Source organism: Lynx rufus, unplaced genomic scaffold, assembly GCF_022079265.1.
Source record: "Lynx rufus isolate CCGP_SWC_20201006 ecotype Redwood Valley unplaced genomic scaffold, mLynRuf1.p SCAF_2, whole genome shotgun sequence".
In the NCBI taxonomy this organism is placed as follows: Eukaryota; Metazoa; Chordata; class Mammalia; order Carnivora; family Felidae; genus Lynx; species Lynx rufus.
The window spans coordinates 157,470,215-157,485,998 of NW_025814834.1; the positions used below are offsets into that span (position 1 = coordinate 157,470,215).

The 15,784-nt window shown below is 36.7% G+C and overlaps 1 protein-coding gene across 2 annotated transcripts in view; it reads left to right on the top strand.

The window, feature by feature from the left end:
- The window catches only part of USP33 (ubiquitin specific peptidase 33), a 65,300-nt gene that overhangs the window by 39,226 nt on the left and 10,290 nt on the right, over positions 1-15,784 (top strand). Inside the window, exons 12-21 of one of the 2 annotated variants that reach the window (XM_047083982.1) lie at positions 1,614-1,729; positions 3,308-3,480; positions 3,588-3,682; positions 4,303-4,336; positions 6,871-6,916; positions 7,569-7,749; positions 8,568-8,694; positions 9,859-10,028; positions 11,147-11,228; positions 12,312-12,420. In XM_047083982.1, coding sequence (XP_046939938.1) covers positions 1,614-1,729; positions 3,308-3,480; positions 3,588-3,682; positions 4,303-4,336; positions 6,871-6,916; positions 7,569-7,749; positions 8,568-8,694; positions 9,859-10,028; positions 11,147-11,228; positions 12,312-12,420 — 1,133 coding nt within the window. The remainder of the gene's footprint in view (positions 1-1,613; positions 1,730-3,307; positions 3,481-3,587; positions 3,683-4,302; positions 4,337-6,870; positions 6,917-7,568; positions 7,750-8,567; positions 8,695-9,858; positions 10,029-11,146; positions 11,229-12,311; positions 12,421-15,784) is intronic. The other variant, XM_047083984.1, reaches the window with a different exon arrangement.

The following is a 15,784-nucleotide window of genomic DNA, read 5'->3' on the forward strand; positions in this document are numbered from 1 at the left end:
GTGTGTGTGGCACAAATTTACATACAGTAGAATTCACTCTTTTGGTGTAGAGTTCTGGATTTTAACACATGCATAGATTCTTGTTACCACCACACAAACAGAATATAGAACAGTTCCAACACCCCCAAGGAATTCCCTCATAACTACCCTTTGTAATTAGATCATCCCCCTACCCCTCCCTAAGCCCTAGGCCTTTGATCTGTTCTCTATTGCTATTGTTTTGCCTTTCCCAGAATGTCATATAAATGGAATCATACAGTACATAGTTTTTTGAAACAGGCTTATTTCACTTATTGTAATGCATTTGAGATATAGTCACATTGCATGTCTAAATAGTTATTTTTATTACTGAGTAGTTATTTCATTGTGTGATTATACTGCTGTTCATTCATTTTCACTTTGAAGAACATTTGAATTATTTGCAGTTTTTGGCAGTTGTGGATAATGCTGCAATAAACATTCGTACACAGGTTTCTGTGTGAATATAAGTTTTCATTTGTCTAGAGTAAACACCCAGAAATGAGGTTATTGGGTCTTATGTTAGTTTCATACTTAATGTTGTATGAAATTGTTTTCCAGTTTAGCTGTATTATTTTGCATTCCCACTAGGCTATGTATGAGAATTCCAGTATTACAAAATGTAAAACTCTAAAACTCTTAGGAAAAAACATAGGAAGGAGAAAGTCTTCATGACCTTTTGTTGGACAAATAGTTTTTTTAAGACATCAAAAGCAATATCCATAAAAGAAGGGATGCCTGGGTGGCTCAGTCAGTTAAATGTCTGACTTCGGCTCAGGTCATGATCTCATTGTTCATGGGTTTGAGCCCCATATGGGCTCTCGGTTGACAGCTCAGAACCTGGAGCCTGCTTCGGATTCTCGATCTCCCTCTCTCTGCCCTTCCCCACTTGTGCATGCTCTCTCTCTCTCTCAAAAATAAGTAAACATTAAAAAAAAAAGTGCAAAGAAGACAAAGTTTTAAAAAAATCCATAACAGAAACAATTAAAAATTTTCTTGGCAAAAGATACTATTAAGAGATTGAAAAGATAAGATTGGGAGAAAATACTTGTAAATCAGGAAGCTCACAAAGGATCTGTTCAGAATGTATATATATAAAAAAAAACTCTCAAAACTTAGTTATTAAATCCCTTTTTCAAATAATACCTTATTGGATGCAAAAACAAGGAAAGGCAAAACTATTCTGATTGAAGTCAAGCTGGAGAGACTGAACCTCTCTTCTATTTCATCTTGGTTTCTTTTGGGATTTTTTAAAAAGTTTATGTATTTATTTTGAGAGATCATGAGTGGGGAAGGGGCAGAGAGAAAGAGGGAGAGACAAAGTCCCAAGCAGGCTCTACACTGTTAGTGCAGAACCTGAAGTGGGGCTTGAACTCCTGAACTGTGAGATCATGACCTAAGCCGAAATCTAGAGGCAGATGCTTAACTTACTGAGCCACCCAGGCGCCCTTGGGATTTTTTTTTAAAGTAATTCTCTTGAATGGTACTTTGACAAGTTACTTTAGGATAGTAAATTTTACTGTTAAGGATTCCAGAGAAAATGGTAAAGGAACTACCTTTTAAAAGAATGTTCTTCACTTGTTTTTCAATCCTAGCTCAATCTGCATCATCTCCAAAGAGGAAAAAACAGCATAAGAAATACCGAAGTGTTATTTCAGACATATTTGACGGAACAATTATTAGTTCAGTGCAGTGTCTGACTTGTGACAGGGTGAGTATGAGGGAATTATAATGTGCAGGGAATTTCTGTCAAATGGTCTTAAAAAAAAAAAAAACCTGACAAATGGGATGAAAAGTTTATTTTTTTCTCCTTGCTACTTATGGTTATACATGTATTTCTTATGTTTACATCAGCATAAATTGATTCTAGGAGTAGAATTTATTTTTTGGAAGTAGTAGCAACATCAGTTTGAAAGGATGGGTCTTGACCTGTCATTGGACAGGCATGCATTAGCAGCAAGAATTAACTCCGTTGTTCATCTCTGGTCACATGGAAAGGTGATATGTTGCTCAGCAACAATAAATGGTAACACATGCATATCCTCCCAAGGTTGATAAAATTCATATGCTGGGAAACTGTTGCTGTTCACAGGCACAAGGCTGTGAGTGTATCTTCTACATTTGGTGGTATGGCTTATAAATATTTTCTTTTGTTAAGATTACGGCTCAGATAATACAGGTAGTGTCAGATTCATGCATAAGAGCGTAAATTAAAATCATGAGTTCTTGGGGCGCCTGGGTGGCGCAGTCGGTTAAGCGTCCGACTTCAGCCAGGTCACGATCTCACGGTCCGTGAGTTCGAGCCCCGCGTCGGGCTCTGGGCTGATGGCTCAGAGCCTGGAGCCTGTTTCCAATGCTGTGTCTCCCTCTCTCTCTACCCCTCCCCCGTTCATGCTCTGTATCTCTCTGTCCTAAAAATAAATAAACGTTGAAAAAAAAAAAAAAATTTAAAAAAAAAAAAATCATGAGTTCTTTAATCTTCCCTAAATCTATGAGTTTCTTTGAGCTTTTCTTAAGAGTGGTTTTGTTTCAGTGCAGTAATGAATTAAGGAATATAAAATGACTTATTAAAAAAACCCTCAAAAGTAAGTTTTCAGCTATTGTGGTAGGATCTTAAGTCAAATCTAAGAGCTTTCAATAGCATCATTTTAATGTAGGCTGTTTGGGTACCAAATATTTTTTATTTTTATTTTTTAATGTTTATTTATTTTTGAGAGAGAAAGAGCATGAGCAGGGGAGGAAGAGAGAGGGGGACAGAATCTGAAACAGGCTCCAGGCTCTGAGCTGTCAGCACAGAGCCTGACGTGGCGCTTGAACTCACAAATGTGACATCATGACCTGAGCTGAAGTCGGACGCTCAGCTGACTGAGCCACCCAGGTGCCCCTGGGTACCAAATATTTAAATGGGATTATCTTGAATTATTTTCAGCTTTTTAAAAATTACATGCCAAGTTTTACATCTTTTTAAAAACCATCATGAGATGTCATTTCCAAAAACAAATGCAGTAATCGTTCTTACGAGTTTGGAGCTCAAGCTACAGTGGCTGGATGTACTTTTCTATGCCACAGTGTCCTTGATTAATGGGAATGTTAGTAGTAACTTCATAAGATTTATGTGAAGATTAAATTTAGAACAGCACCTGGTACAGAGCAAGTGTTTTTGCCATTGCTATTACTGTTACTGATATTTTGGGGTTTTTTTGCTTATAAATTGCTTTGCAGTCTAAGATTTGTTCTCATAAATGTGTTGGATTATTTTCATCCCATTTTAAACACGAAACAATTTTAGGTGTCTGTAACCCTCGAGACCTTTCAAGATCTGTCCTTGCCAATTCCTGGCAAGGAAGACCTTGCTAAGCTGCATTCATCCAGTCACCCAACTTCTATAGTCAAAGCAGGATCATGTGGCGAAGCATATGCTCCACAAGGGTGGATAGCTTTTTTCATGGAATATGTGAAGAGGTATGTATGCATTTTCCTTGTACTAATTGAATGTTATAGCTGCTGTTTCTGCTGTACTGGCAGAACACTTCCTTTTTTTTTTTTTTCTTCTATCAATAATGTTTCAGGTTTGTTGTCTCATGTGTTCCTAGCTGGTTTTGGGGTCCAGTAGTAACCTTGCAAGATTGTCTTGCTGCCTTCTTTGCCAGAGATGAACTAAAAGGTAAGAAATATGAAATTGTCTTCAACTATGGCTAAATTGTTTTGAGTGATCTAAAATACTAGTGGGACTAAATATAAAATGTGTTTATAAAAGCTAAGTTTTAAGGTGGCTTTAACAGTACTTGCCCATATATATCATCATCATAGTTGCCAGTATCTACCATGGCAATATAAATATAAATAACATAAATCATATCCTGAAATGATTGATACAAATTCCTGTAGTATAAGACAATATGGTGAGGGATTCAAAGAAGGGAATTCAACCCATATAAATGTTGTATATCAGGAGTACTCTGAATTCCTCCATAATATTTAAGATTTTCCACTGTTTTTGTGGGTTCAGCACCTTGCTGGAATATATAACAGGCAGTCAGTAAAGTCAGGAAAGGATATTTTTTTGAGATAGGCCTTCAAGGTTGAAAAGAGAGAGAGGAGAGGGTATTTTAGGCAAGGTAAACATCACGAATTGATTCTTGAGCAGAGACTAAAAAATGTGAGTTTTGTGTTACTGTGCTGCAAAATCAGCATACGGCAAAGTCAAAGAATTGCAGAACCAAAAAAAAATACAGTAACTTACTTTTATTTTGAGAGGAATGACCAGATCTGTTCTATTTCCAGGTGACAATATGTACAGTTGTGAAAAATGCAAAAAGTAAGTGTCATTGATAGTGCTTTGAATTGCATGTTTTGTATTATAAATGATATTTTTCTTGGTCACTTGAATTAGGTATGTGGAGTTAATTTTGCACCTTATTTAGAAAAATAAAGGCTAATAAGCTTTGTCCAAGTAAAAATAGAGAGACTGGCTCTTCTGTAAAACAAATTTGAGGTAAAAGTTTAACAAATTTAATAGGCTTACTAAGATGTGAAAGTTTATATGTATTTTGAGATATAAAATAAGTATATAATTTTGCATAAAACATCTTCTAAATATGGTATAAAACATATACTATGATGTATAATACACATTTTCATTATATGAGTTTGCCATCATAAATAGGGCAATATTCTTTTCTGGATGAACAGGCTAGATTCAGGATGTCAAAGTGACTATAAAGGAACATAGTTTCAAATCTGTATAAAATTCAGAAAGGTTATACTAACTTTGATGTTACCTGTTGTATGATGGCAGAATAGAAAGTTAAGAAAAGTATGGTATTGTTTCTTTACATCTACTACTAGCTGCCTTTTAAAAGTCTTATAATAAACTCAAGCTTTTAAGCCTTTGTGGTGCAAAGTTAGAAAAGAAAAGTAATTGGAGGATTGAAGGCAGATATGTTTGTGTGAACTGAGAAATTTGTCTGAATCTCTGTAAGAGAAAAATAATGGGATCCTAATAAGAACTAGAACCTTCATAATAACAAACATCTTACTGTTTAGCAATAATCCAGGGAAGTGTTGATCTGTAGCTATTGGTTCTCGTCATGCCAAAAAGGAATGGTATGTTGTTTGGTCAGTAAGGATTAAAAGCTGTTTTGTACTTTCTAGAAGAATATACACCTCTTATGAATTGGGAAGTATTTATTAGTTTGACTCCTTGAAGCTGTAGCTAATAGACGAAGAGGGATTTGGCCTGGAGGGACAACTTTCCTTGAAAACCAACATGAACTAGGAAAAAGATAACTAGTGAAGGTGGAAAAGAACCTTGCATCTGCCCCAAATCCAAAGTAGATACCTGTCAAGTATATATTAATACTCATTAATACTAACCACCCTTTAATTCAAGTTATTTGTTTCTACATTTAAGAGTAAAGATTCTATTGCCAGAGTGGGATTGGAAAGTGGGAAAAATGGGTGAGGAGGATCAAAAGGTATAAGTTTCCAGTTATAAATTAAGTCATGGAGATATAATGTGCACCATAGCAACTATAGTTTATAATACTGTATTTCATATTTGAATTTTTCTAAGACAGTAGATGTTGAAAGTTTTCATTCATCACAAGAAAAAAAAATTTTGTGACTATATATGGTGACACATGATGTGAACTAAAATTACTATAGTGATCATTTTGCAAAGTATACAAATATTGAATCATTATATTGTACACTTGAAACTAATTCAGTGTTATCTGTCAAGTATACCTCAATTAAAAATAATAATAAAATTTAAGTAATAAAGGTTATAATATATTGACCAATATATAATATATTGGCCAATATAATATATTGGGATTTTATTTTACTCATTTTTACTTGATATCTGGATGTTATAAAGGCATAGCCAGGCCATAGACGGTAGCACATTTGTTTAAAAAAGTAGTTTTCAGGAGGTGCCTGGGTGGCTCAGTCAGTTAAGCGTCTGACTTTGGCTTAGGTCATGATATCATGGTTTGTGGTTTTGAGCCCCACATGGCTGTTAGCTCAGAGTCTGCTTTGGATCCTCTGTCTCCCCCTCTCTCTGCCTGTCCCTAATGTGTGTGCATGTTCTTTTTCTCTCAAAAATAAACAAATGTAAAAAAATAATAATAATTTTCAGGGTGCCTGGGTCGGCTTAGCATCCGACTCTTGATTTTGGCTCAGGTCATGATCTCACAGTTTGTGAGATCTAGTCCTGGAGCCTGCTTGGGATTCTCTCTCTTGCTCTCTCTCTCTCTCTGTCCCTCCCCCTGCTGTCTCTCTCTCTCTCTCTCTCTCTCTCTCTCTCTCTCTCTCTCTCAGTAAATAAACATAAAGGTTTTTTTTCCTCAAAGAACTAACTGCCTGGATTAATATTACTGATAGCTTAAATATTTTTTTTTTAATTAAGAGACTCCAGTGTTTCATTAGTATTTTTTTTCTTCTTCATTTTTCTCTTTTCTCTTTTTTTTCCTCTCCTGTTCTGATGATAGCCTTGTTGTCATTCGTATGTATTTTTAAATGGGTAGCATATAATTCAGTAGTGAGCATATTTTTTCCCTATGTTTTCTAAAATATTTTGCTGTATATTTACAAATACTTTGGGGCACCTGGGTGGCTTAGTCGGTTAAGTGTCCCGACTTTAACTCAGGTCATGATCTCACATTTTGTGAGTGAGCCCTGCGTCCTGCTTCAGATTCTGTGTCTCCCTCTCTCTGCCCCTCTCCTGCTTGTGCTCTGTCTCTTTTTCTCTCAGAAATAAACATTAAAAAAAAAAATTAAAAATACTTTGTAGATTCATATGGGAAACAGGTTTACTTAAATCTGTTTTTTTTTTTTTTCTCTTTCCAGATTAAGGAATGGAGTAAAGTTTTGTAAAGTACAAAAATTTCCTGAGGTATGGGCTTTAATAGAATTAAGTTCATTTTGTGTTACAGGAATGTAAAACATTAACATAATACAGTGTAGCATGGTTGAAGAATGGAGTGGTTCTATTGACCAGTTGTTATGTTCATATACCCTATTTGGATTATTCATTTTAAAAATACTGACTTATGGGGCACCTGGGTGGCTCAGTTGGTTAAGCAGCTGACTCTTGATTTCGGCTCAGGTTGTGATTTTATGGTTCATGGGATGGAGCCTCATGTCGGGCTCTGCACTGACAGCACAGAGCCTGCTTGGGATTCTCTCTCTCCTCTGCCCCTCTTCTGCTTGCTTTTACTGCATTCTCTCTCAAAATAAATAAACTGAAAAAAATACTCAGTTACATACCAACTAAGTGCCCTTATCTGTAAAACTGTGTTGAACACAGTTTAATCAGACAGTATAGGATTTTGCAGGTATAATATAAAATTAGAAAAGCCAGCAGGTTTGAACTTAGGAAGTACCAGGTTTCACCATTTCCATATTCTGATGTGTTTAGAATCAGGTTATCATCATTGTAGGGTAATGTGTAACCTTGACACTTAATTCAATACCTATATTTAATAGATTCCTTTATTAGTATATAAAACAATAGAATTTTAAATAATCTTATCTTTCTCTGTTAGATTTTATGCATCCATCTTAAAAGATTCAGACATGAACTGATGTTTTCCACCAAAATCAGTACCCATGTTTCATTTCCACTGGAAGGTCTGGATCTTCAGCCATTTCTTGCAAAAGATAGTCCAGTTCAGATTGTTACCTATGATCTTCTGTCAGTCATTTGTCATCATGGAACTGCAAGTAGTAAGTATATAGGTTTGACATATGTCTCGATCAGGGGGAAAAAAAGTAACGGTCTGCATTGATCTGTTAAATAAGACCTGATTAAATAAAAGAAATGTAAAAATTGATTTTTATTTTTTAGTTTTATTGTAATTTGGTTGTTATAAACAGGTCTGAAAATTTTAGGTAATTGAATAATTTTGCTATGAAGTTTTGAATACTGGAAATATTTTGTATAAAGCTTAATATTAAGGACTTTAACATGATCATTTTTGGGGGGCACCAGGGTGGCTCATCTGGCTCTTGATTTCAGTTCAGGTCATGATCACAGTTCGTGAGATCAAGCCTCACGTTGGGCTCTGTGCTAATAGCACAGAGCCTGCTTGAGATTCTCTCTCTCTCTCTCTCTCTCTCTCTCTCTCTCTCCTCTCTCCCTCTCTCCCTCTCTCCCTCTCCCTCTCCCTCTCCCTCTCCCTCTCCCTCTCCCTCTCCCTCTCCCTCTCCCCCCTCTCTCCCCCCCTTCTCCCCCTCTCTCACCCCCTCTCTCTCCCTCTCTCTTTCTCTCCCCTTCTCTCCTTGCCTTGCTTCTGCACTTTCTCTTTCTCTCAAAATAAATAAATAAAAAGATTATATTTTTCACTTTTTTTAAGATTACATTTTTGTCCTTATTTTCATTTCCTCAGGTGGTGGTGGTGAGGATACATACTGGAAAAAATATAGATGCATAGTTCTTGCTATATCTCTGTCTCTGCTAGGAACTGAGGATTCAAAAAGTACTTTAATTCTTGTGTTAATCTTGTATTGCTGAAATTATTTAAATTTTTTCAACTCAAATTCAGGTGGACACTATATTGCTTACTGCCGAAACAATTTAAATAATCTCTGGTATGAATTTGATGATCAGAGTGTCACTGAAGTTTCAGAATCTACTGTACAAAATGCAGAAGCTTATGTTCTTTTCTATAGGTAAGGAAGTAACTCTCATGGATAGATTATTTTGACAAATATGAAAGAACATCTCACTTTGGGGTTTTTTACTTCTAAGACTTTCAAGATGTATTGCTGAGTAAAGATTAGAAATTGTTTTTTTCTAATTTCATTTTGTAAGTAAAGTGAAAGGTTGCATGCAGAATGATCTTTTGTTAAGAAAATGTTGGGGCGCCTGGGTGGCGCAGTCGGTTAGGCGTCCGACTTCAGCCAGGTCACGATCTCACGGTCCGTGGGTTCGAGCCCCGCATCAGGCTCTGGGCTGATGGCTCAGAGCCTGGAGCCTGTTTCCAATTCTGTGTCTCCCTCTCTCTCTGCCCCTCCCCCGTTCATGCTCTGTCTCTCTCTGTCCCAAAAATAAATAAACATTGAAAAAAACATTTAAAAAAAAAAAAAGAAAGAAAATGTTAAATCATGGGGCGCCTGGGTGGCTCAGTCGGTTAAGCGTCCGACTTTGGCTCAGGTCATGATCTCGCGGTCTGTGAGTTCGAGCCCCACATCGGGCTCTGTGCTGACAGCTCAGAGCCTGGAGCCTGTTTCGGATTCTGTGTCTCCCTCTCTCTGACCCTCCCCCTTTCATGCTCTGTCTCTCTCTGTCTCAAAAATAAATGTTTAAAAAAAAAAAATTAAAAAAAAAAAAGAAAAGAAAATGTTAAATCATTTAGTTGAAAGGTAAATGAATATATTTTGTTTTAGAAAGATTGGTTTTAATAAATTAGTCTCTGACAGTAGGAGTTAAGTACCAGATTTTCTCCTAAAATAGCTAATAAAGGAGGTATTACTATAAAAATAGATCTTTGGTAGTTTTCAGTATCTTGTAAAAAGATTACTAACTACTGAAAGAAGAAAGTAGATGAACTATTTAGGTTGATTTTATTAGCAAACATTTGAACGCCAGCTGTATACCAGTGGTTATGTAGATACCAGTAGTTCTGATACAGTGTTGCCCATTAGGGGTGTATAATGTAGTTGGGGCTAGGGGTGGGGTGATACAAAATATATTTCTGTTGTATAATTCCCAAGCCTAATAAGATTCATACTATTACTGTGTGTGCTAAGTCTAATAAGGAAGAGGAAAAATCCATCAACTGATCGGATGGAGTAAAATGCATATCAAGTTTAATGAATCATTGTCCTTAATAGGAAGAGCAGTGAAGAGGCACAAAAAGAGAGACGAAGGATATCAAATTTATTGAACATAATGGAACCAAGTCTCCTTCAGTTTTACATTTCTCGACAGTGGCTAAATAAATTTAAGACTTTTGCTGAACCTGGCCCTATTTCAAATAATGATTTTCTCTGTATTCACGGAGGTAAGAAATCCTAAATTGGAAAGTAATGGTAGATGTTTGCTCGTAAATAATTTACAGATTAAGAAGGAGCCAAGAGTTTTCCTCTTTGACTTATTTTCCATTTCTTTATCTGCATCCAACTTAAATCTGTTTAATTCTCTAGTTTTAGAAATTGGCATTTTCTTCTATTTATAGGCAGTCTGTAGCCTCTTCATAGGAGAGATATTTATTGAGAACCTGTTCCAAACCCTGTGCTAGACCCTGAGAATACCAAAGACACTGTTTGTTTTCTAATTTCATAGTAGAGACAGATCCATACACAGCCAGTTATAGTACAGTGAGCACTTCTATTACACATTATTCTTCTCTGCTGAGAGGCATTCAGCTACCCCTTGTATCCATGATTTTTACCCTTTTGCCTAAATTAATAGCTGGCTCTTTTCCTAAGTATGGACATGTCCTTGGAATTTAACAAAAAAGCCTTGTATAGTTATTTGCTAAATATAACTTACGCCTTTGTGACTGGCTATGTTAGTGTTTGTTCTCATGATAAATAACATGTTAGTGTGATACCTTGATTAAATTTCATGGTTGAAGACTCAATATTCTTATTAATTAACTATTTTTGCAGTGAAACCACAAGAGATAGTAGGAATGTCCCATAGTGAATATAGAAACCTAAACCTTGAAATGTTTCTCTATGTGAATTTATCTCTTTATTATTTCCCTACTTGAAGTACTAACATAAGGCTCTTCTAGTTCTGAATCCCCCCATAAGCTTTTTATGGTATTTATCTGTGACTGCCTTTTATTATAGTTCTATAAGTGCCTCATGTCTTTTGCTGGCTCAAGCTCCATGAAGGAAAGAGTGTCTCTTATTTTCCTTTGATTTCCCCCAATACACAGTCAATGCTTAGTAAGGATTTACATAAATTACTTGAAGATGTTGGTTACCTGATTTTTCTCTAACTACTTCAAGAAGTAGGTTCATTTTTAGGAATGTAGTCACCAGAAATACTTAATTTTTAAGAATACTGATTGAAAAATGCCAGTGATTAATCAGTTTAAAAATGAGTTTAACCTTTAAAAGTTGTATAAAGGAATTTAAGAATGAAACACACCCATCTAAACTTTTTTAGGCGTTCCTCCACGAAAAGCTGGTTATATTGAAGACCTGGTTTTGATGCTGCCTCAGAACATTTGGGATAACCTGTATAGCAGGTTTGTTTTTTTAAATCAGACAATATGGTATTATGAAAATCAGTTGGTGAAACTTGTTAAAAGGGGATTGTATTGTTTCACATATGCTCCTTATGCTTTATGTTGCTTATGTAGAAAATTCTCTTTTTTCCTGTCATTATTCACTCTGAAGTGAACAGAAGACTTCATAGTTAACGTGGCCCAAGTCTAGATAATTAATTCTGATTTTTATGTCCTAATTATCTGTATCTGTAGAAGTATATGGGTGATATTTAAGTCTGAGATTTTAAAGTTTTAAATTTTGTTTTAAAACATTTCATGTATAATTTTCTTACTATGTTTTCTGTAGTTAAATATTGAAAATATGGGGTACCTGGGTGGCTCAGTCATTTGAGCATGGTACTCTTGATTTTGGCTTTGGTCATGATCTCACAGTTCATGAGTTTAAGCCCTACCTTGGGCTCTGTGCTGACAGTCTGGAACCTGCTTAAGGTTCTCTCTCTCTCTGTCTCTCTCTCTCCCTCCCTCCCTCCCTCCCTCCCCCTCCCCCTCCCCCTCCCTCCCACCCCTCCCTTGCTTGTGCACTGTTTCTCTGTTGAAAATAAATAAACATTAGAAAAAGTTAAAAATAAAAAAAAAGATTCTCTCTCTCTCTCCCTTTGCCCCTCCTGCGCTTGTGTGCACACACACTCGCTCTCAAAAATATATATATATTGAAAATAATTCATTCCATGAATTCTTACTTAAAAGCCAGGGAAAGCCTCTTTCTGATTAAAACTTAAGACTATGGCTGCATTAACATGTTGTGTAATTTTTTGAAAGCCATCTCTTTTACTTTGTATTGTTACCTCTAGCGTATTTGGTAGCAGAAGTAGCTGTAAGGGAAAGTTAAAATATAAAGCAGGTTACTTAATACATTGATAGTCATCCTGATAAACATAAAATCAAGTTGTTATAATTATTTGATTTTTACGTTAGTTTAATTATGACTGAGAATTTTTTTGTGGCGATTGATTCTTTACTAGGGATTTAGCCTAGTAAAGATTTCCTAGAACATGAACTTTCTTTAACATTATCATAATTATTAAATTCTTCTTGCTTTAGGTATGGAGGAGGACCAGCTGTCAACCATCTGTACATTTGTCACACTTGTCAAATTGAGGCAGAGAAAATTGAAAAAAGAAGAAAAACTGAACTGGAAATTTTTATTCGGGTAAAAGTTATGCTTTTCAAGTTGGAAATGTGATTTAGGATAAAGATCACTGACAATTAGCAGAATCGTTATGTTAATGAAATGATTAGATGAAGGAGTTGTAGGTGTTCAGGGTGTGTAACAGCCAGAGACCTCCAACAAGTCATTAAAATTCTAGTGAGTTAAGGTCTCCTTTTGTGGGGTTTTGTTTTCATGGATTGGTAAAAGATTTTGTTGTACAGATTGGTACTTGCAAGAAGTCTCCTTATTGAAATGGTAAATTACAGGTTTCCTTTAGTGTTTTTCTGGAAGTATCTACCCAGACTGCATTCTCTACTTCCATCTTTTTGTGAAATATAGTATTGTTTTGTGGGACTGTCTATACTTTCAAATATACTCCTCAAAATGAGTATATTAAGAAGCATTCCTTGATTGCAAGCAACAATATGAAGGTCATTACAGAATCAGTAGGAAGAGCTAAACAACCAGGTTTTTGTTTGCTTGTGTGTTTTTTTAAATAATCTATTTGATTTTTTTTTAAATTTTTTTTTTTTAACGTTTATTTTTGAGACAGAGAGAGACAGCATGAACGGGGGAGGGGCAGAGAGAGAGGGAGACACAGAATCAGAAGCAGGCTCCAGGCTCTGAGCCATCAGCCCAGAGCCCGAAGCGGGGCTCGAACTCACGGACCACGAGATCGTGACCTGAGCTGAAGTCGGACGTTTAACCGACTGAGCCACCCAGGCGCCCCAATCTATTTGATTTTTTAAGGAAGTTTAAACTGTATCTGTGTAGTTTTCACAGACTTACCAATATAGCAGAATTAGCCTTTGATGATTTGAAAGTAAATTGGATTATCTACTTTTTGAAAAGGATCAACATGCAAGTAAATTAAAAACCATTTTAATTTAAAATTTAAAAATGGGGGAGAGGTGGGCGATACAGGGATACATACATAGGTTGTGGTTATGGAATGAATAAGTCACGAAGGAATGTAGTCAATGCTACCATAAGAGCGATGGATCAAGATAGGTGGTAGCTACACTGGTCGTGAATACAGTATAATGTGTAAACATGGAATCACTATGTTGTACACCTGAAGCTAATGTAACATTATGTGTCAGCTATATTCAGAATCATTTAATGTGTATATGCTGACTGAATGACCCATCCATATGCAAATTCAGGGTTTTTCTGTGTGCTTAGAGCTGTTTGATGGTCTTAGGCTCTGAAGTTTTAAAATACTGTAGTGGTTGAGGAAAAAAGACATATTTAAACATGCACGAATGATATGCACTAATTCAGAGAGGCAAAATGAAGTAATTCATAGGTAATTAAGTAAGTCAAGAGGAGAAACTGTTGTAGTATCACTGGTTAATTATAGCAGATTACCAGTCTAGATGGTGATGATGATGATTTTATATACACTGCTAGGTTTTATGGGGGTGCCTGAGTGGCTCAGTCAGTTGAGCATCTGATTCTTGGTTTCAGCTCAGGTCATGATCTCACAATTCATGAGTTGGAGCCCCATGTTCGGCTCTGTGCTGGCAGCATGGCGCCTGCTCGGGATTCATTCTCATTCTCTCTCTCTCTCCCCGTCTCCCCCTCTTCCCCTCTCCCCCCACCCCCCCCAACCCCCCCTCTATTTCCTGCCCCTCCCCTGCACACATGCTCTCTGTCTTTCAAAATAAATAAGTAAACACTAAAAAAAATAAACAACCAGGATTTACGGACAGGGACTAGTACAGTTCCATTTATCAAGGTAACAATAAGTAAGTATCTTCAAAGTACTATTGTCAGTAGCACAGTTCCAACTTTTTATTTATGGTCCAAAGTTCCAGTAGAGACTCCTAGTAGAGTTTCAGTCACCTGAGAACCATGTGCATTGATAATCCTACAAAGACTATATTGTTGGAGGGATGGGTTATTTTTTAAGAGAAAATTGAGATTCTTTCAGTAAAAAAGGAGAGGAACTTGTTAAATAGACAAGAGATGGGGGTACCTGGGTGGCTCAGTTGGTTCATGGGATTGAGCCCCATGTCGGGCTCTGTGCTGACAGCTTGGACCCTGTTGAGGATTCTTTCTCACCCTTTCTCCCTGCCCCTCCCCTGCTTGTTATCTCTCTAAATAAATAAATAAACATTAAAAGACAAGACATGAACAGTATGTTCCATGTTATGGCTGCGCAGCACATGTTCACACATCATACACATGTATACATACTTGCTTTTCTTCATGGATTTAGAATTTTTTGTGTGTGCCCTTGCCTAAAGTAAAGAAATTTTCACACACACAGGAAGATAATATAGGTATCAATTTGTGTATTGTGCTTAGGCCTCATTTGTTTCCTAAATTTAAGGAGGCAAGTTATAGTTGAATATTTAAAATAGTTCACTCCAGGGTGCCTGGATGGCTCAGTTGGTTGGGCATCTGACTTAGGCTCAGGTCATGATCTCGCAGTTCACGAGTTCGAGCCCTGTGTTGGACTCTGAGCCTGCTTTGGATTCTGTGTCTCCCTCTCTCTCTGCCCCTTCCCTGCTCATGCTCTGTCTCTCTCAGAAATAAATAAACACACACACACACACACACACACACACACACACACACACACACAAAATAGTTCATTCCATGAATGCTTGAATAAATGGTTAATGACTATATCCATTAGGGTTGGGGGAACAGAAGTTATTGTAAGTATTTTGAATATAATAGGAATATAGGCAAAGAAATACTTAAACAACTACTGAAAGGACTAGTCAGTGAAGGTCAAGAAGACCATTTATGGCGTTTGGACCATAAATAAAAAGTTGGAACTGTGCTACTGACAACAGTACTTTGAAGATACTTACTTATTGCTACCTAGACTTATTGCTGACTCTTAAGGTATCTAGAAGTGGGATAGGCTGCCGTGCTGGAGGTAGGAGAGGTGGCCCGTGGGGGTTTCAGAGCCCAAACAGGTTAAGGAGAGCTTGTGTGGACCCAGTCAAGGGGGTTGGAGCCCAGGTAAGTTGAAAATGGATACCCATGTTGGCTGGGGGTTTGGATGCAGTGGGTGATAGGATTGAGGGATGGATTCCATATGTAGAGTTGATCAAATAATAAGTATAGTGAGAGCCACATTTCTCATTGTCAGATAAGAGTTACAGGTATGCAAAGGGAGAAAACTAAAATGGATCATGTTACTAGATTGGACTTATAGGTATCTTTGTGAACTCATGGTGATACATATATACACACATACATACAGAGGTACAAATGTGTGTATGTGTACACATGTATAGAAGCAGATGGATGTGTATATATGTTAATTCCCTACCTTTGTCACTGAAAGGGCCTGGGAGCAATGCTAATTCCAATAGGATTGAAAATACCTAGCTTTCATCAG